We start from the raw sequence: 27,732 nt of genomic DNA, 5'->3' as shown, positions 1-27,732 counted from the left end.
CTCATTGCAGACTCATTACGGAGAGGCAAGTTGTGCTGATGAAGTGGGGCTGAAATGACAGCTTTAAAAACACTTTTCTATTATTTATAGTTTAATATCTAACCTTAAAGCATCTGAGCACTGTCTTTGCAGTAGTGAAAAATGTTCTTGATGGATCTTGCAGTTGTTATGCCCAGGTTACATTGGCGTCAAGGCTTCTGTTCATGACATCTATGATGGATTGGTTTCCCAAATAATCCCGACGATTCCCTTTGACTTATAATTGGATCTGTCAGGTTTCTGTCGGGGATTCAGTATTTCTCATAGCAAGAATAACACTAGAGACGGCGCTAATTTTTCTGTCACAAATACCGGAACCCCTGACAGTAGAGCGTAACGCAATTTTTTTTTTTTTTTTTAATGTAGATTGTGAGCCCTATATAGGGTCACAATGTACATTTTTTCCCTATCAGTATGTCTTTGGCATATGGGAGGAAATCCATGCAAAGACGGGGAGAACATACAAACTCCTTGCAGATGTTGTCCTTGGTAGGATTCGAACCTAGGACTCTAGCGCTGCAAGACTACTGTGCTAATCACTGAGCCATCATGTTGCCCCAACCATAATGCAAATTTGAATGTTGACTAGCTTTATTTGAAACATACAGTATATGGTTGCGTAAATGGAAAAAGTTCTAAAAGTGGCTTCCCTGTTGAGATCCTCCAGTATAGTGCTTAAATTACTCAGCCTGTAGAGCTGAAATAAGTTTCAAAGGTTCCCTTTTGGCATGTCGTAATCAGCACCCTAGGAATTTGAGCTTGGAATTTGTATTGGAATGGTATTTTGAATGTATCTTTGTGGTGATGGATTGTTCCAATTTAATTTCCAAATGTTGATGACAGTTTTGGGTTGAAAACCATTTGTAAATGAAACACAAACAAAAACATAGCACAAAAAAAAGTTATGTGTCAAGTATTAAATAGAATCTCTTTGAATTGGACCAACCCCTGTTTTGCTGGGACCTGAATGCTGGAACTCCTGTGCCCGAAGTGACCACTGAGACTAATCAGTTCATCAGTGGTTGTTGGTAAAGAACCAATATGTGCATCTCAAATGACCACAAAGTCCACTGATTGGTCTCAGTGATGTGTCATGTGGCATAGAATTTCCGGCATCAAAGTTTTTTTTTAAATTTTATTCCTCCCCTGGCCTCAATAGGGGTTTGTCCTATTCTTGGTCAACCCCTTCAATAAATGACAGTTAGAGAAACTATTACCATACTGTACATCAAACACATGATTATCAATATTAGAACATTACAATATAATAATATAATACAGACCAAATCCTTGTAGAGCCCCTCCAATTAGTTGTGCATCTATCATGGGATCACAGTTCGGGTTTGGGAATACTGTCCCCTGGACCTGCTGAAATATAAAGAATGATTACACAGGTGAACATTGTGGATCACAATATCAAGGAAATTTTTAGACAATATTTGGTGCTCTGTATCTCTTTAGCACATTGGTAACACATACCAGCCATTTTAAAATATAATATAATGTATTGTATAGTATAATATGCTCCATAATGGCTCACATACAGTATAATATGCTCCACAATGGCTCCTCACAATATAATATGCTTCATAATGGCCCCCATACAGTGTAATGCTCCACAGTGGCCCCACATACTATAATATGCTCCCCAATGACCCCACACAGTATAATATGCTCCACAATGGCCCTACACAGTATAATATGCTTCATAATGGCTCCCACACAGTATAATGCTCCACAGTGGCCCCCCACACAGTATATGTTGCACAGTTGGCCCCACACAGTATAATATCCTACCAAGAGCCCCCTCTGCCCAGCATTTGCTCTGGAAGCCTCTAAGTGGTTCAAACAAACCACACAAAATTTGTTTCAAAGAATATTTGTGAGGTTTGGACTTCTGGTTTGTTTTATTCTCCTCTTTGGTCCTCAATCTATCCAGCTCTCACTGGCATCCTCTTTGGTCATCTCCTGCCTGCCACTGAGGTCTTGTGCCCTAGGGGTCACTGCTAGAGCCTGTGATTAGGTCTCAAACAATCAATCACAGGGCCCCAGCATTGACACCTGGGATGTGTGGTTTCAGGTTCAGGCCAGAAGAGCCCCGAAGAGCACGCTGGAAGGTCAGGAGAGGTGAGTATAAGTATTTGTTATTTTCAATCACCTTCCCTGGGCAGGCTTTTATTATAATGTGGCTCAGCTAAATATATATACATCACTTAACACCGGCCCCTTTTCCATTAACAGGGTCTGGGGACTAGGTTTTCCCCCACTGCTATCATGCAGAGCCCTGTCCATTTCCCGATCATTGCATTGCTGTTTACCACACTGCATTTGAATGAATTGTTTCCAATGTATCCAACCTGTAGTAGTTCTTTCCATCAAACTCTTCTCACTACCATCTTTTATTTCCCATGTGAATTATGCCGGCACTTGAGAAATATAACTCCTATAAGTATGGATCAAACAGCATTTGTCTGAACATGTATAAAAGGTGCAGAGTGATGCAACAAGGCTAGCAAGTTGAGTACATAACATGATGTACTAGATACTGTTTCTGTGACAATGGTTAGGAAATACATTGACCATGGACTGAAGTCAGTCTATATGATGGCGGTCTCCATGTAGAAATTAATTAATTTCTTAGAAACATGTCAATATGTCATGTCTCATAAATGTTTCTGTATACTAGTAAGGGTAGTACAGTTCAGCTTTTTGAAAAAAAAGGACATTTTTTAAATAAAATATTTAAAATTAACTAAGAAAACTTTCACTACATGTAGTAAATTAAGGCCAAACCATTGATCAATCCACTTTACAACATGATTATTTTTTCTTTTTTAGTAGAACTGTATTCCTAATAAAATACGCTGTGTAAATTCTTTGCTGTGCACTATATCATGGTGTCTGCTTATTATTATGTGTAGGATAACAGATGAACAACTACTATTATTTTACTGATCACTGACCTTTACACAAAACACACAGGAGTATAAAAGCCGAGGGGAGGTGTGCATGCTATTTACTAGTATAATGGAAAGCATTTTCTAAGTGCAAATACAAAAGCGCAGTGAAGCATCGCAACTAATGCAACATTTACCTCCATTGAGTTAACTATATAACACCAATCCCAGTTAATTCCTAACATGCTGAGAAAGGTAACTGCATTGTCACATTTACATCGGCATTAGTAATAACTCACATCGTAACGTGAAACACTTATTCTATTAGATTCTGGTTCTACACAGTGAAATAATTAAAGCAATCTGTCAACTCATTAGCATTTTGTCATCCATATAGTAACTACTATGAATGGTAGATTAAATATAAAGGTTATATTGTTGCATCGTGTTCTGACTATACACTGCTTACAGTATATAGAGATTTTGGATAAAAATGTCATATACACCCACGTCATCCTACATCGCTTTTTGGCTGCGTTCTGCAAAGTGGGGCCTTAGAGTTAAAGGCATTATCCTTCATATTTTTTGTTCACTAACATGTTCACTAACTCTTGGTTAACATCTGCATTGGTAATCCATTAGGAAGTCCACATGGGGACCACCCGAACGGACTACCGAATGCATTTGGAAGCAGTGTGCAGTGAAAGCACACGGACCCCATAGACTATAATGGGGTCCGTGTGCTTGCCGCAAGCAGTAGATTGTGAAGTACTTTCCTGTCCGCATGTTCTCCTGGCAAGCACACAGATCTCTTTATAGTCTATGGGGATCTGTGTGCTTTCACTGCACACCGCTTGCAAATGCGTTCGGTAGTCCATTCAGGGGATCTCCATGCAGACTCGCCGGAATGGATTACCAACGCAGATGTGAATGAGGCCTTACCTACATCCATAATGCATTTATTAAATCTGCACTACTATAACATCACATAAGGGGACTGTGAAACAAAGTAGCAGTCATGTATATACCTTTGCTACACTGGGAACTCACAGTAAGGTAAACGGCCATTCTCAGTATAAACTAATTCACCCAAGTAGATGGGTAATGAGAAATAAATAAATTAATGAATAAAAAAAACCGGAAGTTTTAATATATAGCCACTATACATATATATTAGTGATAGACTCAAATAATGTTGCAATACATAAATACTGTACATGTAGTGTATCAAGGTGTGAATGACGAATTCTCCTGCACCATGTATTAAATTCAACACAATATGCTGATCCCAGAGGGCAATATACAGTTTGACATATATTCCACCACTAATGGAATATAAAAGGAATAGGATGGGGTTAACATATAGACAATACTTTCTATTCTCAAGAGCATTTTGCACCAATTTTATATTACAAGATTGTAATTTTAGGTAAATAATGTAAAGAGTTGTGCACTTTTGATGATGATCATATTAGCTATCATATGAGCACAAGTTACTGTAATAAAGAATAACTGCAAGTTAATCATATGTGTATTCAGGCATCAATATTACCTATCCTGGATTTCTGTATGATTGTGATCACTTATACAAGTATACAAGTGAGACTCTCACAGTTAGGGCCCGTGCACACGGAGTTTACGCGAGCGCATTTTATCACAATACACGTGTATAGAATACACATGTTAAAATAACATTCCCATTGACTTCAATTAAATTTTTTACACGTGTAAAAAAATGTATCAAAAAACGCGCCAAAAAAAGTGACGTGTTTTTTACTCGTGTAAAATTTTTTTATTGAAGTCAATGGGAATCTTATTTTAACACATGTATTCTATACACGTGTATTATGCTAAAATGCGCTCGCATTAACTCCGTGTGCACGGGCCCTTATAAACAGCTTTTAGGCTAAGGCCACATGTAGCATCCTTCAGCAAAATAAACTTTTCATGGGACAACTTGCAGCTATAAAGCGCTGCGATAAAAATCGTGGCAGGAACGCAATCGTGGTTCTTCCCGCAGTGCTTTAAACAGAAAGTTCGCAGAGTTTTCCTCCATGGACTTTCTGTTATAATTATATCTACAGGGAAGCCGTTGGCATTTCCCTAGATATAATTGACATGTGATTTCCAAAACCGCACCGGTTTTGGAAATCACAGTGTGTCCTCGTTGTGGTTTTTATCGCAAAGTGGCCATGGGATTCGCAAGAATCCCATCCACTTTGCAGTTAGTGTAAAATACCGCCGTTGGCAAATCATGGCATTTCCAGTCTGTGGGGCCCCGGCCTAATAATAATTATGGTTGGCAGTTTTGCACACTCGCTATCAGACATGTCATTGAAAGCAGGTCTGGAAAATAAAAGAAGAAATGCGGAACAGCCACATACCACTAAAGCGCGGGTACACAACTACGTGAACATATATAACATTTTTTGCATGATAATCCTGTACCTAAATCTATAGATTTTTTTAAAGATTATTTTAAATGGTTTAAAGTACCACAATCTACCAAAAAAGTTTCCCATTTTTGCATGTGCTGTTTGCATTTAAACTGAACTTTCGTCCTGCTTAACTCTAGCTGTGTGGCATATAAAATAACACAACTCCAAACATCCCGAGATAGGCCATGCTTTATCTGCAGCAGGGCCACATAAATACAGGCTGCAATAAGAATTTCCCATTAAATGTGAGCTACTTTTTATGCATAGTATTTGGCAGCTTTCAGGAAGATTTTCTATAAGAACATTATTGTAAAACATGTTTATATGGGGATTAGTTCAGCTGTATAAATAGAGCTCTGTGGACCATTAATATGAAGAGGATTGTGCAGTCTGAAACAAATTTTCAGGCAGAATTGCTCTTTAAGGGGGCTCCGTAGTTACATAAATGAAGCTGTTTAGTCATGAAATGTCACCATGTAATGCTAACCTTACATCTATTGTGTATTATTTTCCAGTTCTCTGAATGTAACCAGCACTGTAAGCAATGGACGTTTTCATTTTGGCTACATCCAGGGACATTTGTCTTGTATATTATATAAGAAAACACAATTATAGTAGAGAGCTATACATATCTATGACATAACCATGGTAACCAGGATGGAATCCTCTAATGTTATTGTTGCTGCCTGTATTTAGGAAACTGAAAAACAAAGCAGTAACTGAAATAAAATTTTACAAAAATCTTGTCTAAACAGGATTACTTGTAAAAGAAAAGAAACCTATAGAGAGTTAAATGGTCACTAACTTTTCATAAATCAATAGTACAAGCAGATAGATGAAACTTTGTAATATATCTTACAAGAGAAAAATGCCAATTACTTACATTCTCTTTTCCTCAACGAGCACTGTATACACAGCTATGGGCGCTGCCATGAGGTACCTCCCCTTTGACCCTTTGGTCATGTAATCTGCAGGGATCTATTAGAGCCGCTGGGTCCTACAGACCCAGATCAGCTCTATAGTACCGTGCAAGAGGTTGTATTCCTCCTGCAACTGGGGCAAAATCTATCAGCCTCAGTTACAGGGAAAATCAGTTGTCCCCAAAGGTCTATTATGACTTTATAGGGACACAATGTAAACAAAAAATTTAAAATGGAATTAAATAATTAAAAGAATACATTAAAAACATGTCAATAAAGCTCCTTTATTACAGGTTCTATCCCCACCCCCAACACCATACAAAATAAAAAGGACCGTGACGGCCCTTTAATGGGATCCTATCACTCAGACATGATTTTTTCTAAGTACCATGTCGGAATAGCCTTAAGAAAGGCTATTCCTCTCCAACCTTTCATCATCTTCTCTGCGCAGTCGTTCACCTACAATCCCGGTTCTTGTTGGTATGCTAATGAGCTCTCTCGCAGCACTGGGGACTGGTCCCAGCGCTCACACAGCACTGGGGGCATCCCCAATGCTGCGAGAGAACTCTCTTCAGCGCCGCCTCCTCTTCTTCAGCAGCATCATCTTCAGCCTCTTCTTCCGGCGGTGGCTTGTAACTTCTAAGACCTCGGGCCTTGGGCAGAGCAGACTGTGCATGCTCAAAGGCCGCGAGAAAATGGCCACTTGCACAGTATTGGAAGAGGCTGAAGATGACCCTGCTGAAGAAGAGGAGGTGGTGCTGGAGAGAGTTCACTTGCAGCATTAGGGACGCCCCCAGTGCTGTCTGAGCGCTGGGGCCCGCCCCCAGTGCTGCGGGAGAGCTCATTAGCATACCAAAAAGAACCGGGATTGTATGCGAATGACTGCGCAGAGAAGATGATGAAAGTTAGGAGAGGAATAGCCTTTCTTAAGGCTATTTTGACGTGGTACTTAGAAAAAAATCATGTCTGAGTGATAGGATCCCTTTAATACAGGACATACTGCAGTATACTGTTAAGTGCAGTCACTCGGCAGACTGACCTTCTAGTTCACAGAACAGCTGGGTATCCCTCATTTATATGTATGTTTATGAGAATGGAGCATACAGGCTCTCAGAGTTACATAGGTTACATAGTGAAAGTGACTTAGAGCTGGTGTGTGCATCTATAGAGTGATATCACCGTTCAATATACTGCAGTATTCCTGTACTAAAGGGGTAAAGTTTATAAAAATCACAGGAATCCTAAGCATCCCAACTGATGCAGCAGAGTTCCATTCTAAATTTTCAAGTACAAATTTTGGAATATTTACAGTTACTGTTATGGTAACCTCTTGTGAATAGGGTCCTCACTCCTTGATATGGACTCTCTCATTTGTAAAGTGCTGCGGAGTATGTTGGTGCTATATAAATAAAATTATTAGCTATTATAACACACAAAGCTATAAACATAGGAAAGTGACACGCACTACCCCTTACCACCATTTAGTGACATTTTGACCTTCCCTTCCTTTGGTCTTATAGGACATTTTAATTAATATGATTTTTTTTTTCCTTTTTCTGTTAACCAAATGTGGGTGTATCTTATAGTCAGGCATGTTTTATAATTCAAAAATATTGTTTATATAGTTACATTTTTACAAGAAAGCAGTTTCTAGTGCTTATATTGTGTCAAGTCTTGTATAGTATAGTATAGTCTTATCATGATACTCATTAGAAAGAATTTCTAATAGACAAGTATTTCTATTATATGCTGAATATTCCGCCAGGTTCCAGTTTACTTTTATTTGCAGAAGATGCTTATCACAAAGTCAACTTCTTCTGGTGACCAAACCCATTAGTAACTGAATTTACCTTACAATACCGGCTGATATGGCTATGGCTATTAACATCAAATACTTTCTACCTTAAGCTTTGCTGCTGACTTTCCCTAAAATACTTTTTTCACTTGTTATTCTCCAAAATCCTCCAACACAGCCCAGTCTTTGGATAAACCTACATACAATTTGTGTGCACAGAAGCCTGAAATTAAGTCGCCCATTTTACTCTGAAGCTTTTAATTGTAATATTGAGGCATGATCTCTTCCATGACAAAAAATACACAAACTCACAACACGGAAAATACTGCCGCACCTGATAGTAAATCCCTATAGAATGTGCACACGATTAGCTAGTAAGCTTGAGTTCTCTTGCAATGTTTAGAACATATAAAATTTAAGGTTGAATTGGATTTTGAAATCTCTGCAATCTTTTATATAATAATAAAAGACAGATAGCTAACAATAGGTAAAAACAGGGAAAGAGTTTCGATTAGGCTCCTTTGTTATGGGTGGCACTATGTAGAAAGATTGCCTGATCCTTTGCAACAAAACCCACTTGGGCTCCATGTATAAAAAACTATGGCAACTAGATTTTTTCTTCTATTTTTCCATGTTAGATCAGTGTATAATATTGAGATATGCAGTCCCTATATTTTTTTTCTAAAATGTTGTACTGCATTTCTATCCTACGAATGTTATGTTTTGCCTTGGTACCAGCGCTCCTCCCAGGAGTTTTCAATTATTGGGAGACGGCATAAAGGATCTACCTACTAGCTCTCAGTCCTATAGCTGGTCATACACATGTTGATTGTACAAACAGCCAACTATCCAAAACACATGAATGATCCTAAACCTTCCAGGGCTGAGGCTGCAGGTTGCAGAAATACATCTTTTTTTTATTGCAGATTTTTCTGCAGTTTTTTGAGCCAAAGCCAGAAAGTAGAAGTAGAAGTACTTCCTATATATTATCTAATCTTTCTTGGCTTTGAATTAGACCAACAAGCATTCAACTACTCTAGATACTTGGAAAATTACCAAATGAAATGTGTTCATTGCTAATGAACAACTGCTTCTCTTCGCTTTTGCTGGCGTTCTATTGTGCAGCCGCCAACTCCAGTTCCCTGGTGTGAGCAGAAGAGTGGACAGTGGCACCTCAAAGTCATCTCCAGGACGAGAAGACAGGTAAGTATGATGGAGTGGAGAGGTGTTGGGGGACTGAGTTAGTTAGGTAGCTAGGTAGGCAGGGCTAGTAGTCTGCAGGCTAGCTAGAGAAACGGGGTTGTGACGGAGAAAGTGAGAATGGTGATCTAAGTGAACTGCAATACTTCATGATAGTTGTAGGCTAAGAGAGCAGGAAGCTACCCATGTAAACAGATGCAGAGATACCAGGAGCTCCCAGAGAAAGCCAGAAATCACTCAAAGCACTGCTAAAGGTATTTGGGTCCACTTATTAACAATTTTTTTGCCCAGAACCCCTTTAGCCATATATCAATATATAATACTGGTATGCACAATCATATGTTTTTCTACCTAAAGTTTTGTTGTACACTATTTGTATAATTATTATTCATTAGTTAATTGGAATTTCCTACATTTTGACAATTTAAAATTACTTTTGTGGTAATAAATAAAGAAACCACACAAATGTGCATACATTTGTGTGCTAACAAGATTTCTTATGGACGGAAACTGATAAATCTTTATAACAAATGGTCCCCCATTTGGACAAATTAGCTGCATTTTTTTTCTCCTGGATCGGGATTTTCTATTCTCTATGTCAAAAAACATACTGATGGGTAAATTGGCTGTCCATGAACAATTGGCCCCAGAGGATGTTAAGGATGAGCACTTGTATGGCAGCCTCCGACTCCCCTACTCCACAACTCTCCCTATACTTTGAGTCCTTGGTGTGTGTAATCTTTTCAGTAATTACATATCAGAATATGAACTCTATATACAGTTCTATCCAACCAGTCATACGATGTCTAATGATATACCCTCTCTTTTTTCCTTTACCCCTAGTTCACATCTGCACTCAGTGAGCGCTCAGGGATTTTATTCCCCATTTTGCTTCAAAAATACAGAGAGAAAAGAACTGAAAGCAGGACTTTTCGCTCTGCATTTTTCGGGCAGAAATTGGGCAGAATCCCGGCCGCACTCCGTTAAGGTCTATGGGGTATGCAGGTAACTGCTTTTAAAGTGGATTGGGATTCTGTTTTTCGAGTCCCAGGTGAACCTAGCCATAGTTGTACTGATGATAGCCCTTATGGGGTATTTAGTTGTCTATCTGATACAGTGTTGTGATCATATGTATACATGGCTTATACCATTATTTACAGTGGGTACAGAAAGTATTCAGACTCCTTTAAATTTTTCACTCTTTGTTTCATTCAGCCATTTGCTAAAATCAAAAAAGGTAATTTTATTTCTCAATAATGTACACTCAGCACCCCATCTTGACAAAAAACAGAAATGTAGATATTTTTGCAAATTTATTAAAAAAGAAAAACTGAAATATCACATTGTCATAAATACTCAGTATCGAGTGTCTGCATCCTTTTGAGCTAGTACAGCGATGAGTCGTCTTGGGAAGGATGCAGCAAGTTTTTCACATCTGGATTTGGGGATCCTCTGCTATTCTTCCTTGCAGATCATTTCCAGTTCCATCAGGTTGGATGGTGAACATTGGTGGACAGCCATTTTCAGGTCTCTCCAGAGATGCTCAATTGGTCAGGGCTCTGGCTGGTCCAGTCAAGAATGGCCACAGAGTTGTTCCAAAGCCCTGCAGCTGAAAAACACCCCCATAGCATGATGCTACCACCTTGTTTCACTGTTGGGATTGTATTGGGCAGGTGATGAGCAGTGCCTGGTTTTTTCCACACATACAGGTTACAAAAGTTCAATCTTCATCTCATCAGACCAGAGAATCTTATTTCTCATAGTCTGGGAGTTCTTCATGTAATTTTGGCAAACTCTATGCGAGCTTTCATATGTCTTGCACTGAAGAGAGGCTTCCTTTGAGCCACTCTGCCATAAAGCCCTGACTGATGGAGGGCTGATGGAGACCTACTGCATCTCTGGAGCTCAGTCACAGTGATCTTTGGGTTCTTCTTTACGTCTCTCACCAAGGCTCTTCTCCCATTGCTCAGTTTGGCTGGACGGCCAGGTCTAAGAAGAGTTCTGGTCGTCCCAAACTTCTTCCGTTTAAGGATTATGAAAGCCACTGTTCTATTAGGAACCTTGAATGCTGCAGACATTCTTTTGTAATCATGGCTAGATCTCTGCCTTGCCACTATTCTGTCTCTGAGCTCCTTGGGCAGTTCCTTTGACCTCATGATTCTCATTTGCTCTGACATGCTCTGTGAGCTGTGAGGTCTTAGGACAGGTGTGTGCCTTTCCTAATCAAGCCCAATCAGTTTATTTAAACAGAGCTGGAACCATCTCAAGGAGGAAATGGACAACATGTGTTAAGTATGAGTGTCACAGCAAAGGGGCTGCATACTTATGACCATATGATATTTGTTTTTCTTTTTTATAAATTTGCAAAAATATTTATATTTCTGTTTTTCTCTGTCAAGATGGCGTGCTGAGTGTACATTAATCCTACTAATATTATAAGTGTGAAAGTTTGTGTGTTTGGATGTTTGGATGTTTGTGAGTTTGGATGTTTGTTCCTCAATCACGCTAAAACGCCTGGACGGATTTGCGTGCAATTTTCCACAAACATAGTTTTCCCTTAGGATTGAGTCACAGGCTACTTTTGGTGCCACTAAACAACATGGCTTCCTAGCAGGAGACTCACAAAAGCAGGACTCCTAGCCCCAGCTATAGACTCACACACACTACCTGGCATTTCCTGCCTCAACCTGCCTGCACACTCCTTACTGTCACCTCAGGAGTAGCCCTCACTCTACTCACTCACATTTACATATAGCTTTCCACTATATAACACATCACATTGTCTGTATCACAACATACACAATACAACACATCACATTGTCTGACACAATACAACACATCACATTGTCTGACACAATACAACACATCACATTGTTTGTATCACGACATACACAATACAACACATCACATTGTCTGACACAATACAACACATCACATTGTCTGACACAATACAACACATCACATTGTCTGTATCACGACATACACAATACAACACATCACATTGTCTGACACAATATAACACATCACATTGTCTGACACAATACAACACATCACATTGTCTGTATCACGACATACACAATACAACACATCACATTGTCTGACACAATACAACACATCACATTGTCTGACACAATACAACACATCACATTGTCTGACACAATACAACACATCACATTGTCTGACACAATACAACACATCACATTGTCTGTATCACGACATACACAATACAACACATCACATTGTCTGTATCACGACATACACAATACAACACATCACATTGTCTGTATCACGACATACACAATACAACACATCACATTGTCTGTATCACGACATACACAATACAACACATCACATTGTCTGACACAATACAACACATCACATTGTCTGTATCACGACATACACAATACAACACATCACATTGTCTGACACAATACAACACATCACATTGTCTGACACAATACAACACATCACATTGTCTGACACAATACAACACATCACATTGTCTGACACAATACAACACATCACATTGTCTGTATCACGACATACACAATACAACACATCACATTGTCTGTATCACGACATGCACAATACAACACATCACATTGTCTGTATCACGACATACACAATACAACACATCACATTGTCTGTATCACGACATACACAATACAACACATCACATTGTCTGTATCACGACATACACAATATAACACATCAAATTGTCTGTATCACGACATACACAATACAACACATCACATTGTCTGTATCACGACATACACAATACAACACATCACATTGTCTGTATCACGACATACACAGTACAACACATCACATTGTCTGTATCACGACATACACAATATAACACATCACATCACATTTGCTAGCCCACCAAACTTTTTAAAGCACTTTTACAGTTTCACACGTCTGTGTCCGCCCAATTCTCAAATCACCGCAGACGAAGTCGCGGGTAAAAGCTAGTTAGAAATAAAATTAACTTTTTTGATTTTAGCAAATAGTTGCAATGAAACAAAGTGTGAAAAATTTAAAGGAGTCTGAATACTTTCCGTACCCACTGTAATATGCTGGACATTAATATATTTAATAGAGTTCATTTAGATCTATTCATGTTCATAAGACTGTAAATAATAAGTTACAGATTGTTGCCAAATAGATAAATGCTTATTAATTTCGTCAATGAATTATAAAAGTTCATACCAAGTTGGACTTATCAGTGCTCAACTTTCACCTCACTGGATAGGACTGGCATCTCCACCACACCTTAGTACATTCCTGTTGCACTCCTGTTTTTTGCCCAGGAGGAAAATTAGCAGGGTCAGACTGGCCCAAATTGTAATTGATGAATCCCACGGTGGGCCCCATGCCCTATGCAAACCCTACTGCCTTTTTAAAAGGAAGTGGAGGTCTGGTAATGGGTGGAGTAACTATCTGTTAGGATTGGGTCCCGCAGGGTTCTCGCTCAGCACACAGCACCACCTGCGGGTCAATCTAACTCTCGCCCTCGGATAGTGAGGTGTCTGGAGTGTGAGTCCAGCTTTCGGCCTACTGAGCATGCTCAGACCTATTGGAGCCGCTCGCAAGCTAAGTGCCATTTTGTCCCTACTGAGCATGAGCGGTGAGGTAATGACCACTGCCCCTATTGGGCGGGGACTAGCCTTTAAATAGTGTGAGCTGACGCCCGCCCGGTGCTCACACTTTGACTGAAGTTTGTTAAATGCACTGTTGGAAAAACCGCAATGGGTTGCCTCCACAGTTTTCCCGCATCGCTTATCTGCTGTGGCCTTCTACTTGGGGCCTTCACTTCAACTGGTTTTCTCATAAACATAACTATTCTTAAATTTCTAGACAATTAAAAGTTAAACATTTTTACAAAAATAAATAATTAAAAATGTTTTAAAGAATTTCTCTAACCATCTTAGTGGTGATAGTCTTGTCTTGATTGCCAATGGATTTAACCATAAATGTAGAAACTTTCTATGTTCATATGCATGGTTTTGTATCCTAGGCATAGTGTTGGATATGCCAGGAGGTGTAATGGAAAACACAGAGAGCTGATTATTATCACCCACAAAACCAGTTCCTTTCTATAAAACCCCAAGAAACAATCTCAGACTTGTAAGTGGCAGCTTAAAGAAAAGTCATAAAAGTCAGAATACGTTGATGACAGATTCCAACTATATTTGGACATATACAAACACATTCCTTCAGAAATGTACAATTGTCTCATAATATGATCAGGATGGGCCACACAAACATCTATAATCTCGTGTAACACTATATAAATAGATGCCAGAAGTAAAACACAGTTTACACTTTTTATAGAAGAAAACCAAAATGGTAAAGCATAGAAATCTAAAACTCTAAAATTCATGACATTCAGTTCAAAGTACAATAACCTAACAAAGCACAACTTTAACTAGATAGCAAAAAAATTAAAACATATTTATTTAGTATGCTTTAAAAATAAAAAGGGAGTGAAACACATGACACAGAGGTGCATCCCAGGGGAAAAATACAATAAAATAACTAATATAAATACATTTAAAATATATATAAAATATATAAATACATATAAATAAAAAAAATAATGTAATAAATAATATAAAAATAAAGTAAAATATAGTTATATATAATGGGGTATCTGAAGTAGATAATATATGTATAATCAGAGCATGGTGGTTCTAGTACAGTAATAAAACAGCTAGACCAGTTATTTAGCCTTCCTTACAAGTAAAAACATGGAGGAAAGGCCAACAAGAACTTTTTTCTGCAGTGTTTTTTTACTAACTTGCTCATTCCATTATTAGTCCATGTATTCACATTTCCATATTAGATTATGTGAATATCGCCACATGACGGATGCTTTTCTTTAAGCCGGTCACATGGCCATAATAATTTCATTGTCTGTGAACAGGGGCTATTCACATGACCGATATTTTGATGTTCTGTTGTAATAATCTGAATGTAGGCTTAGTCTTAAAGCAAGAATAGCAAGAAACTGTACTGTGTCAATGTTCATCTTCAGAAGACTAATATAGTCCTATCAATATTACCATTATATAACCATTAATATAACCATTAGAAAGACATTCAATAGTGTTTCTGTCTAATCTTTGTATAATATGGCTATATACTGAGTGACCTGGTAAGTGACGATTTACTCGTATTTGCAGAAGATGTTTATCACAAAGTCAACTTCTTCTAGTGACCAAACCCATCAGTAACACTACATAGCTGATATGACTGTGCGTTGTTAAAGGACTTAAAGGGAACCTGTGACTCTGAAAATGAAGTTTAATATGCAGGCCCCATTTCATAGAGCGGGGGGCTGAGCAGATTGATATGTGGGAAACGATCCAGTATAACTTATTGTTTATACATTTATTTCTCTTCTTTTTGAGAAATTGAGTCCTGTGGGCAGTGCTAACAGTGATTGTGCGTATGGAGATAGGTGTTACTCACTGTTAGGATCGCCCACTGGACTCAAAGAACAAAGAAATAAATGAATCAATGGCAGATTATACGGAATATCTTCCTGGAAAGCTATATATCAAGCTGCTCAGGTTCTATAATATGCTATCTGCAGAACATACAGCACTTCTAAGGTGACAACAACAAATATGTCCAAATATTTCCTTAAACTTTGCTATTATTTTAAAATACAGTTTTTACTTATTCTCCAAAATCCTCCAACACAGCCCAGTCTTTGGATAAACCTACATACAATTTGTGTGCACAGAAGCCTGAAATTTAGTAGTCTGTTCTACATTTCGCTTTTCATCGCAATACTGAGCCATGTTCTCTCCGATACAAAAGAATACACAAGTTCACAACACAAAAAATACTGTTTCTTATTATAGTAAATCCCTATATACTGTATACACAATTAACTACTAATATTTATGACGTATAATATGTAAGGTCGAATTGGCTTTTAAATATTTGCAGCCTTTTATATAAAGATAGAAGACATATAGCTAAGAAGAGGTAAAAGATGGACGCACTTTCCTTTACATTGCAGGATGGATCTACAGAGAGCGTCTGGTCCTTCGCAACAGGACTAAATTGGGCCTCAAGGACGAAAACTACCTTACACAAGAACGGGCGCTGTTGACCTTTTATTTTTTGAAAGAATCTTAAACACTCCCCGGCATCTGTTCATATTAGATATAGCTTAACCCCTTCAATTTGGCCTTCAGGACAAAACCTACTTTTGCATTTTTTGTCATAACCGTCTTTTTTTTTTTTTTTTTTTTAATAATGTAGATTGTGAGTCCTATATGGGGTCACAATGTACATTTTTCCCTATCAGTATGTCTTTGGCATACAGGAGGAAATCCACGCAAACACAGTGAGAACATACAAACTCCTTGCAGATGTTGTTCCTGGCAGGATTTGATTCCAGGACTCCAGCGCTGCAAGACTGCAGTGTTAACCACCGAGCCACCGTGTTGCCCCTGTCATAACCATCTTTTGGGAACCATTACTTATTATTAGTCTCTTATTTTTATAAGATATATATATATATATATATATATATATATATATATATATATATAATGTCTTTTGGGGGGGGGAGGAATTGTTCAGTTCTTGGGATATTTTTAGGGATTTGTTTTTATGCCACTCATTGTACAGTATAAGTAACATGCTAGCTTTATTCTGTGGGTCGGTACAATTACAACAATGCACAATTAGTATTTTTTATACTACTTTTGCACAATAAAGATACTTTTATAAAATAACTATTTTATATTGATTGTAACTTTTAAATTTTTCAATGGATCGAGCTGTATAGGGCCATGTTGTAGTGTTCATTTCTACTCTTTTGATCACTTTTTTTCCGTATTTGGAAGATCAGATTAACAAAAATATCAACTTTGTGTTTTTTTTATTTATTTTTATTACAGTGGTCACTGTGCGGGTTAAATAACATGCTAGCTTTTTACTGCAGATTATTTCAGATGTGGCAATATCAGTCCTGTGCCCCTTTTATACCTATATGGAAAATAACAGCATTTCCATAGGTATAATTGACATAATTCACAGCTTTTCTGCTGCAATTTTTTCTGCAATGTGTGGATGTGATTCGACAGAATCTCATTCATTCTGCACGTCCTGTAAAGAGCAGAGTTTTTTGCAGTGGCGTTTCCATAGCGGAAAAAAGCTGCATTTTTGCAACATGGGCTAAAGCCAATGGTGTCATATCATAAAACATGATATGCCAGACCAGAATCTAGAGTTTATTTACTGATATATTGAAATAATTGCGTTTAGCTCTAATTGTGTTCATAAGATTGCTAAAAAAATAAGAGACTATGTATCAAAATAATTGTCAGTAGTAGTAAAACATACAGTTACTTTTGACACAAACAGTGGAAAACATTTGTAACAAATCAGAAAAATAATTATAATTTACCAAAAAAAAAAAAATATATATATAATAATGTAATGATTAAAAACAAATGGCAGTCAGAACATGAGCAATACTTGCACTCTTAACCCATATTCTAAGAACTACAGTAATATGCTTATAGAGGGGTGTGACTCATTAGCAACAATTAGTGGAATATACATAATTAAAGCATGGCAGGTACAGCATAATAACAAAAAGATTGTCATCCATCTAAGCTCGGTTAGACCAGATATATGGTGATACATTTAATAAGATGTTCCAAATGATGTGTGCTATAGGTGACCCTATTCTGACACGACACCCACTTTGATTATTAAAAATTTACATGATCCAGACTCAAACATGTTATTATCAATCCCATAGTGCAACTTACATAGCCCCCACAAAACATTGTGGCGATGGTTGTCGTGTTCAGCCGGAGAACAGAAGAATACTGGTATAGGTTACACAATGAAGCAGGCTTAGCTGAAACCTATGAAGGGAGTGTTCCAACTCCACCCTCATTATCTGACAATGTAACCAACACCTATCATTTTCAGTTTACTTAAAACAAAAGAAAGCACTTCTTGGTACCAGCTATGTGTGCTCAACTATCAATCACAGTCAAGTAACAAATTAATTGTGCAATACAAATAAAACGTAATCTTTGCTTTTCCTATGACAGATATGAAACCAACCAATCCATGCTCGAGCTCACTAAATAGGAGAAGGTTAATGATTAATCGTATGACACATTATTTTGTCACTATAACTATGACTCGAAAAATTGTTAGTGTAATAAAAATTTATGTGACAATTTCTGATTAATATAAAATATGTTTCACTTGTATGAAATAAAGTTCTATAAACTGATGAGTTAAAGTGGTTTTCCAGTTTTCATTACTTTATTTGTGTAAAGAACAGGATAACATACACTTTTTTAATATATACGCATGTAAAATTTTGTTCACACATCTTAATTTTATCAGTGCAGTAGTCTGTACTTAAAGAAAGAAATAGTATTGTCCATTCTTAGTCTTGTGAATGCATCTGTAGATAAACTGAATAGAGGGTCAATATGTCACCCTCAAACAAGCCGTATGGCCAATGGCATTCAGGCAGTTGTTCAGGAAACAGTTTAAAGCTAAGGCCCCACAAGACGTCCCGGGAAAATCGCTGGCAGTTCCATAGGTATAACTGATATGCTGCGCTTTCCAAAACCGCATTGCGTTTTTTACTGCAAAGTGGACATGGGATTTGCTAGAATCCCATCCACTTTACCCTTTCTTTAAAATGCCACAATTTTTCCCACGGTGTTTCCGGCAAGGAAAAATCGAGGCGCTTCTGTCCCATGGGCCCCAACCTAATAGTTATATACTTAGACACAGAACACATATACAGTATTACAGTATGTAGTATTACTACAGCATCATCTCATCATATGTGGAAAATAAATTCTTCCTATATTCTTCTTCCTCTGCCCTTTATTTAATTGTTTTGTTGAGGTTTTTTCAGTTAACTGTAATAAGTGCATGACAGTATCACATAGAGACACAGTCATGTAAGTTAACCCTCCGCTCCTCCAATTCCACCGCTCCTGCTATTTTTTATTTACTTTGCAGCTGTGGTCTCATACTATATATTCATGTGACCACTGGTCACAGCATTGACACCACCAGGTTTGACATGAGACTGCTGAGGCCAGTGATTGACTACAGTGGTCATATCAAAATGTAGCATGCGACTTCTCTAGTAAAGTACATGAAGACTAGTGAGAATGAATAATATCCTGACTGCCACCAGCGCCTACAATGGAACACTTACCACTTACAGTATTATTATTCAATTTACAAATCATATACAGGACAATCCTAAGTTTCCTTACTGGTATCTAACAGCAGCTACAATTCTATCATCCTTTTTTTGTCAATGCAGTATATTTGTTGCTCTGTATCAAAAAAAAAAAAAAAAACTATTTGAAACTACATAATTTTAATGGAAGGAAAACTACAATATCCGATCATGTTTTTCTGATAGAGACAGCACATTAACTTTCACCATTAATACTAGTGAATATTAGTGTAACATGTTAAAACCTCGTCTCTAAGCTCTTACAACACAAACCATTTTTGCTATTAGGTACATAGAATATTGTTCTCTTAGGGTAATACACCATTAAGTGAGTCATAGTAATCTAATAATGAATAGCATGTAGAGGTGCGGTGTGCGGCGCTGGCATCAATCATTAGTACGCCGAAAGAAATCAGTTTGATAATGGAGAAACAAATAGCTGGGGAAAGGTGATGTATAACCAATGTAATTCAGAAGCTAAGTTCACAAGTACATAAATATAACCAGCTCATAGAGTAATGTGGACATGACAAGGTGAATTGAATGAGTTATTAATTCTCTGGGATAATTAAATTGTAACTTTTGATCTTTAATTATGAGCTATATAGAGAGCAGTTGCTGACTGTCTGGATCTGTAATATGGCTATGGACAAATTGGAAATAGTAGCTGAACGCACACTAGTATACATGCAGAAATAATATTGTACAATCAAGTAAAGAATTAACTTCTTAGGTCGGCTTCACACCTACTATAAGCAGCAGCATACAAACACAAAACATAATAATAATAATAATAATAATAATAATAATAATAATAATAATAATAGCGTGCTGCCTAAAGAAGGGAACACCAAAAAAAGAAAATTCAAAAAACTAATAATGGTGCTAAATTAAAGTACATCTCGCTGCGTAAAGAATAAGCCATCACATAACTATGTAGACAGAAGAATAAAAAAAGTTATGAATTTTGGAAGGCAGAAAAGGAAAATTTGAATTCAGGTTTGAGGTTTGTTTTTACCATGCTTGTGTGCATTTCCTTGATTTCCTTCTAATCTTTATAGGGCATTGTAAGATTGATTGAAAGGAGATCTGTCACCCACCCTAGAATGTACCATATGTACCACAGGTAGGGATGGATTAGGTTATTAATATTTGGTTGCAAACCCTTTGGAAAAAATAACTGAAATCAATCACTTCCTTTAACCATTAACAAGCCTTTTATAACTCTCTGGAATTTTGGACCCCTCTTGTTTTGCAAATTTCTCCAGGTCTCTCATATTTGAAGGGTGCCTTATCCCAACAGCAGTTTTCTCCCCACAAGTGCTCAATGGGATTTAGATCCGGAATCATTGCTGGCCACTTCCGAACTCTTCATCATTTTCTTTCCATCTATTTCTGGGTGGTTTTTGAAATATGTTTGGGATCATTGTCCTGCTGGAAGACCCATGACCTAGAATGCAAACCCAGCTTTGTGACACTGAGCCCTACATTGTGACCCTAATTCCTTTGGCAATCTTCAGATTTCATAATGCCTTGCACGCATCCAGTGCCAGAGTCAGCAAAACTACCCCAAAACATCTTTGAACCTCCACCATATTTGACTGTTATTAGTATGTACTTTTCCTTGTAGGTCTCAGTTTGTTTTCAGTAAACAGTAGAATGATGTGCTTTACCGAATAGCTCTATATTGGTCTCATCTGCCCACAATACATTTTCTCAGGAGGATTTTGGCTTACTCACATACATTTTGGCAAACAGCTGTCTAGCTTTTTTATGTCTGTGACTATGGGATCCTACTGGGTCTCCTGCCATAGTGTTTCATATCATTCAAATGTCAACAGATAGTTTACATTGACACTTATGCACCCGGAGCCTGCAGAACAGCTTGAATTTCTTTGGAACTTGATTGGAGCTGATTGTCTACCATCCGGACTATCCTGTGTTGCAACCTTAGGGTGCATTCACACTGAGTAAACGCTAGCTTATTCTGAACGTAAAACACGTTCAGAATAAGCGGCGTCTAAAGCAGCTCCATTCATTTCTATGGGAGCGGGAATACGAGCGCTCCCCATAGAAATGAATGGGCTGCTTCTTTCACTCCGTGCAGTCCCATTGAAGTGAATGGGGAGTGCCGGCGTGTACGCTCCGGCATGAGCAGAGCTTGCCGTATACGTCGGCACTCCCCATTCACTTCAATGGGACTGCACGGAGTGAAAGAAGCAGCCCATTCATTTCTATGGGGAGCGCTCGTATCCCCGCTCCCATAGAAATTAATGGAGCTGCTTTAGACGCCGCTTATTCTGAACGTGTTTTACGTTCAGAATAAGCTAGCGTTTACTCAGTGTGAATTCACCCTAACATCAATTTTTCTATTCTGTCCATGTCCAGGGAGATTAGCTATAGTGCCATAGGTTGTAAACTTCTTAATTATGTTGCCCACTGTGGACAAATAAACATCAAGATCTCTGCAGATGGACTTGTAACTTTAAGATTTTTATTGTTATATATATATATTGTTATATATATATATATAGTTCCACAATTTTGATTCCTCAAGTCCTCAGACATTTCTCAGACAGTCCTCATGCAGTTCTCTTCTGCTCTTTCTGATCTCAATGTTTAGTCTGGTACATACAGACACATGATGCAAAGATTGAGTCAACTTCTCTCTTTTTTATCTGGATTCAGGTGTAATTTTTATATTGCCCACACCTGTTACTTGCCACAGGTGAGTTTGAATGAGCATCACATTCTTGAAAAAAAGTTATTTACCGACAGTTTTGAAAAGATGTCAACAATTTAGTCCAGCTAATTTTCGGAGTTTTGTGTGAAATTATGTCCAATTTGTCTTTTTTTCTAACAAAGAAAATAAACATGTATATAAGAAAAGATGTGCAAATGCAATAATGTTTTTGAAGAAATATTTCATTTTCTGGAAAAATGTCAGGAGTGCCAACACTTAACGGCCATGACTGTAGTGTGGACCTTTGGTCAAGGTCTTGTTTTTTTGGCTGTCATGCACATTTTGATTTCAAAAGTTTTACCTTTCTAGAGATGAGCGAACACTGTTCGGAACAGCCGTTCCGAACAGCACACTCCCATAGAAATGAATGGAAGAGGCCGGCACGCCGGGGGGGTTAAGCAGCCAGCCGCCAGCAAAGTCTGCATGCCAGGTGCTTCCATTCATTTCTATGGGAGCGTGCTGTTCGGATCGGCCGATCCGAACAGTGTTCGCTCATCTCTATTTATGACGCTTGGTTCACACTAGCACTTACTCTTTGTTGTTCAGGTCTGTCGGGGAAAGTGACTGCTAGTATATCTAGTCTTTTAGGGGGCATTCACACTTGTGCCCCTGTCCATTCGTCAGGTCTTTTTCCTATTTCCCGATGAAACTAGATAGAGGACGGTTTCCCGGCAGTCAGTTTTAAAACCCATTCATTTGAATGGGTTTTTAAAGAAAACCGCCGGTGTCCGTTTGCAGCCTTTACGTGAGGAAACCGTTTTTTTTTTTTTTTTTTGCATGGACACAAAAGGGCTACACATACCATATATTAGCACATAGCAATTAATAAGGTAGAATAAATAATAACAACATTCTATAGACCTGTATGTACTACTAGGAATAGAACATATATGGGCGATATCTGATAATATAAGCAATATCATAAAAAAATCACACCATGCAGTAATCCTATATACCAATTTAATAATATCAAACATACTGCCCATGATGATAACACAATATTTCATATTGCAAAACATAGTAGCAGTGAGGAACCCCAACAGTAAGACTCAGCAGCAATAGAAACGTATTAGGATCATTAATAGAGATGAGCGAACACTAAAATGTTCGAGGTTCGAAATTCGATTCGAACAGCCGCTCAATGTTCGTGTGTTCGAACGGGCTTCGAACCCCATTATAGTCTATGGGGAACAGATACTCGTTAAGGGGGAAACCCAAATCCGTGTCTGGAGGGTCACCAAGTCCACTATGACACCCCAGGAAATGATGCCAACACCTCTGGAATGACACTGGGACAGCAGGGGAAGCATGTCTGGGGGCATCTAACACACCAAAGACCCTCTATTACCCCAACATCACTGCCTAACAACTACACACTTTATACATTCAAAAAAACCTCTATCAAAGTGGGAAAATACCTGGAAACCTTCTTTACTCCCCAAATGGATGGACACAAACCCCAATTTAAGCTCAACAAACAGTAACAACCACCCCTTTAAATCACGTTCCCCATGACAACCACAAATGAAATAGGCAATGGGAATTCCAAAAGACCTCACCCTTAACTGTCATTTTGTGTGTGTGTGTGTGTGTGTGTGTGTGTGATGTGGTAAGACCTTCCAAAATTCACTTTTCTAGCCCTTAACATGAGCCCTTCCAAACAAAGTTACAGGACCTTAAGCTGAGCTACCAGCAGAGATTGAGGCCCTTGGCATGAGTAGAGCCTTGCACCAGCAGTGTTTTTGGCACTTAGGGTGAGTTGAGCCTTGTACCAGCGTGTGTCCCTTAACATCAGGCGGGCCCTAAGTTCTGCGCTTTGCACAAAAGTTCCACATTAACTAGGCTGAATGGTACAAAGATTAGTAGGCCCGAGAACCAGGAACAGGTCTTGCAATGGCTGTCGGATAACGCTTAAAGCACATTGTCCACCAGCCAGTCAGCCTCTACCTCCTCTTACCCAACAGTCTTGTCCTCCTTCCACCCAAAATTCCCAATCTTCCCAGAACAATAACCCCAACTGTCCCTGCTCCCCAGAGCTGTTCTCCCTTCCTTTGACTGTACCGCAACCTGCCCCTCCATTTCACGATTCCACGGACCTAACAGACGAGTATCTGTGTCCAGATGCTCAAACACTAGAGTCTCCTCCATTCCATCTCCGGTCGATTTGGTGGCGGATGACCAGCAACCCACCCTCATCGACGACGATGAGATGCAGTTGCGGTCAGGGCAGCCAGTTGACATGCGCATTGTGCAGGAGGAGGAGGCGAGACAGGAGTTGGAAGAGGAGGTGGTGGACGACGAGGACACCGACCCCACCTGGACAAGGCGGATGTCAAGCTGGGAAAGTAGTGTGGATGTTGAGGCAGGTGCAGCACCAAAAAGGGTAGCTAGAGGCAGAGACATGTCCAGAGGCAGAGGTCAGCTGCTTTGCCGAAGCCAGGCCAGACCCGGAATGTCCGAAGATGTTCCCTTTTGTACCCAGCCCAGAAAAACTCCGCCATCGAGGGCACGTTTCTTGAAGGTGTAGAGTTTTTTCAAGGAATGCGCCGAGGACAGATATAGTGTCGTCTACACAATTTGCTTCTCAAAATCGAGTAGGGGCCCTGAGAAGAGCAACCTGTCCACCACTTCAATGTACCATCATTTGGAATCCAAGCAATGGAATCAGTGGCAGGCAGCAACGGCAGGACAAACGTCGCCCGCCATTCATGCCACTGCCTCTGCTCACAGTGCTGGCGATGCACTCCAGAGGACGAGCCAGGACATCACTTCATCTGCCTCTGCCACTTTGTTGACTTCTCCCTCATCCTCCCCTGTTTCTGTCTTATCTCCTTCTCCTGCACCATCAAAGGCACCATCAGGCACTTCTTTACAACAACCCACCATCTCTCAGACATTGGAGCGCCGGCAGAAATACACCGCTAACCACCCACCCACGCAAGCCTAGAACGCCAACATCGCTAAACTGCTGGCCCAGGAGAGGTTGGCGTTCCGGCTTGTTGAAACTCCCGCCTTCCCGGACCTGATGGCAACTGTGGCACCTCACTATGCCGTCGCTAGCCGTCTCAACTTCTCCCGGTGTGGCGTCCCCGCCTTGCACCAGCACGTGTCACTCAACATCAGGTGGGCCCTTAGTTCCGCGCTTTGCTGCAAGGTCCACTTGACCACCGACACTTGGACAAGCGCCTGTGGTCAGGGATGCTGCAGTGCTCATCTTTAATAACAGGCAGGGTGAATGTGGTGGAGTCTGTTCCCCGGGTGCAAACTGGGGTGGCCTATCTCCTCTCCCAGGCCAAAATTCATGGCAGGAGTAGACTGAAACCCTACGACGCTGCAACCTCCACCACAGCTACTAGCGGCAAACGCTAAAACACTGGTGTGGGGAGACGTCAGCAGGCGGTGCTGAAGCTCATCAGCTTGGGGGACAGACAGCACAGTGCCTCCGAGGTCAGGGATGCCATCCTGGCTGAGATGGCATTTTTTTTTCCCTGCTACACCTGGGGCCTGGCATTTTTACGCCTGTGATAATGGCTGGAACCTGGTAGCGGCTCTGGAGCTTGCCAGCCTCCAACACGTTCCATGTTTGGCCCACGTCTAACCTAGTGGTGCAAAGTTTTTTAAAAACATACCCAAATGTACCGAAGCTACTGTTGAAAATGCGGCGCTTGTGCGCCCACTTTTGCAAGTGCACAGGAGTCGCTGCTAGCCTAAAAACACTCTAGCAAGGCCTACATCTGTCCAAACACAGGCTGTTGTCCGTCATTCACACACGCTGAAACCCTACAATACCATATCTTGAGCAGGGTGTGTGAGCTGCACAGACCTTTGATGGAGTTCCATCTACAAAACCCAAGGGTTCCTCAAAGTCAGCTCCCAAAGTTTCTGCACCATGAGTTTCCAGGGGTGGCAGAGTTATGGCTAGGGGCAGAGGCATGGATAGGGATGATGTCTAGGGGCAAAAGCAGTGTGGATGTGGAGGCAAGCTAAGCAGGAAAAACTGGGGGTACAAGCTAAGGCATGGACTGGGGTGATGTCTAGGGGCAAAAGCAGTGTGGATGTGGAGGCAAGCTAAGCTGGAAAAACTGGGGGTACAAGCTAAGGCATGGACTGGGGTGATGTCTAGGGGCAAAAGCAGTGTGGATGTGGAGGCAAGCTAAGCAGGAAAAACTGGGGGTACAAGCTAAGGCATGGACTGGGGTGATGTCTAGGGGCAAAAGCAGTGTGGATGTGGAGGCAAGCAAAGCAGGGAAAATGGTGGCTAGAGGCAAAGGGATGTCCATAGGCAGCAAGGGCAAAGATGCAAAACTCTCCCATTTCAAGAATTTTCCTGACTTGTCTCCCCACAAAACATTCCTGGGAGGAGGGCTGAAACACCACCCTCCTCCTCCGCTGTTAGATTGACCCCAGCTACGAGCTGAAAACGCTGCAACACTGGTGTGGGGAGACGTCAGCAGGCTGGGCTGAAGCTCATCAGCTTGGGAGACGGACAGCACACTGCCTCTGAGGTCAGGGATGCCATCCTGGATGAGATGGCAATTTGTTTATCCCCGCTGCCCCTGGGGCCAGGCTTTTTTGTCTTGTTGGAGGGCTCTGGAGCTTGCCAGCCTCCAACACGTTCCATGCCTGGCCCACGTGTTCAATGTAGTGGTGCAATGATTTTTAAAAACATACCCCAAATTAGCTGAGCTAAGGGTGAAAGTGCGGCACTTGGACACCCACTTTCCCAAGTCTACAGTACCTGGAGCTAGCCGCAATACACTCCAGCAAGGCCTACATCTGCCTGAAGCACCTACTGTTGTGCGAGGTCACCACACGCTCTAACCCTAGATACCGTATGTTCAGCAGGGTGTGTGAGCAGCAGAGACCTTTGATGGAGTACCAGCTACAAAACCCAAAGGTTCCTCAGAGTCAGCTCCCTCACTTTCTGCACCATGAGTTTCCATGGGTGGCAGACTTATGGCTAGAGGCACAGGCATGGATAGGGGTGATGTGTAGGGGCAAAAGCAGTGTGGATGTGGAGGCAAGCTAAGCAGCAAAAACTGGGGGTACAAGCAGCCGGTGGCATCATCACTGACAAGCACAGCTGTCTGTCAGCTGACAGGCTGACTTTCACCAAAATGAACAGACAATGGATAGACTCATCATATACATGTCAGTTACATGACAAATTTAGTGCAATTTGCAAGTCCAAGATGGTTTGGAGATCTGCGGAGAGGAATCTCACCACCTCTTGCGGGTGCCATCATTTGGAAGGCAAGCCCTGGGCTCAGTGGGTGAGAGCAAGCGCAGGATAATTGTCGTTTGGCCTGGCGGCCACTGCCTCTCCCACTGTTGACAGGGCTGGCGCTGCAGTCCAGACCAGCAGCCAGGACACCTCCACATCTGCCTCTGACACTTTGGGGAGTTCACCCTTATCCTCACCTTTTCCTGCCATTTCTC

At 40.2% G+C, this 27,732-nt stretch overlaps 1 protein-coding gene across 1 annotated transcript in view; it reads right to left on the bottom strand.

The window, feature by feature from the left end:
• ANXA10 (annexin A10) overlaps positions 1-18,208 on the bottom strand; it is a 70,053-nt gene extending 51,845 nt beyond the window's left edge. Inside the window, exons 1-2 of the mRNA XM_075258093.1 lie at positions 18,094-18,208; positions 1,323-1,407 (exon numbers count right to left, since the gene is read on the bottom strand). Of these exons, the coding sequence (XP_075114194.1) occupies positions 1,323-1,407; positions 18,094-18,111 (103 nt within the window). The 5' untranslated portion in view covers positions 18,112-18,208. The remainder of the gene's footprint in view (positions 1-1,322; positions 1,408-18,093) is intronic.
• Positions 18,209-27,732: the final 9,524 nt, after the last annotated feature.

This window comes from Leptodactylus fuscus, chromosome 1, assembly GCF_031893055.1.
Source record: "Leptodactylus fuscus isolate aLepFus1 chromosome 1, aLepFus1.hap2, whole genome shotgun sequence".
Taxonomy (NCBI): Eukaryota; Metazoa; Chordata; class Amphibia; order Anura; family Leptodactylidae; genus Leptodactylus; species Leptodactylus fuscus.
Note: the sequence above shows the minus strand (reverse complement) of the source record. Positions and strands in the feature narration are given on the sequence as shown.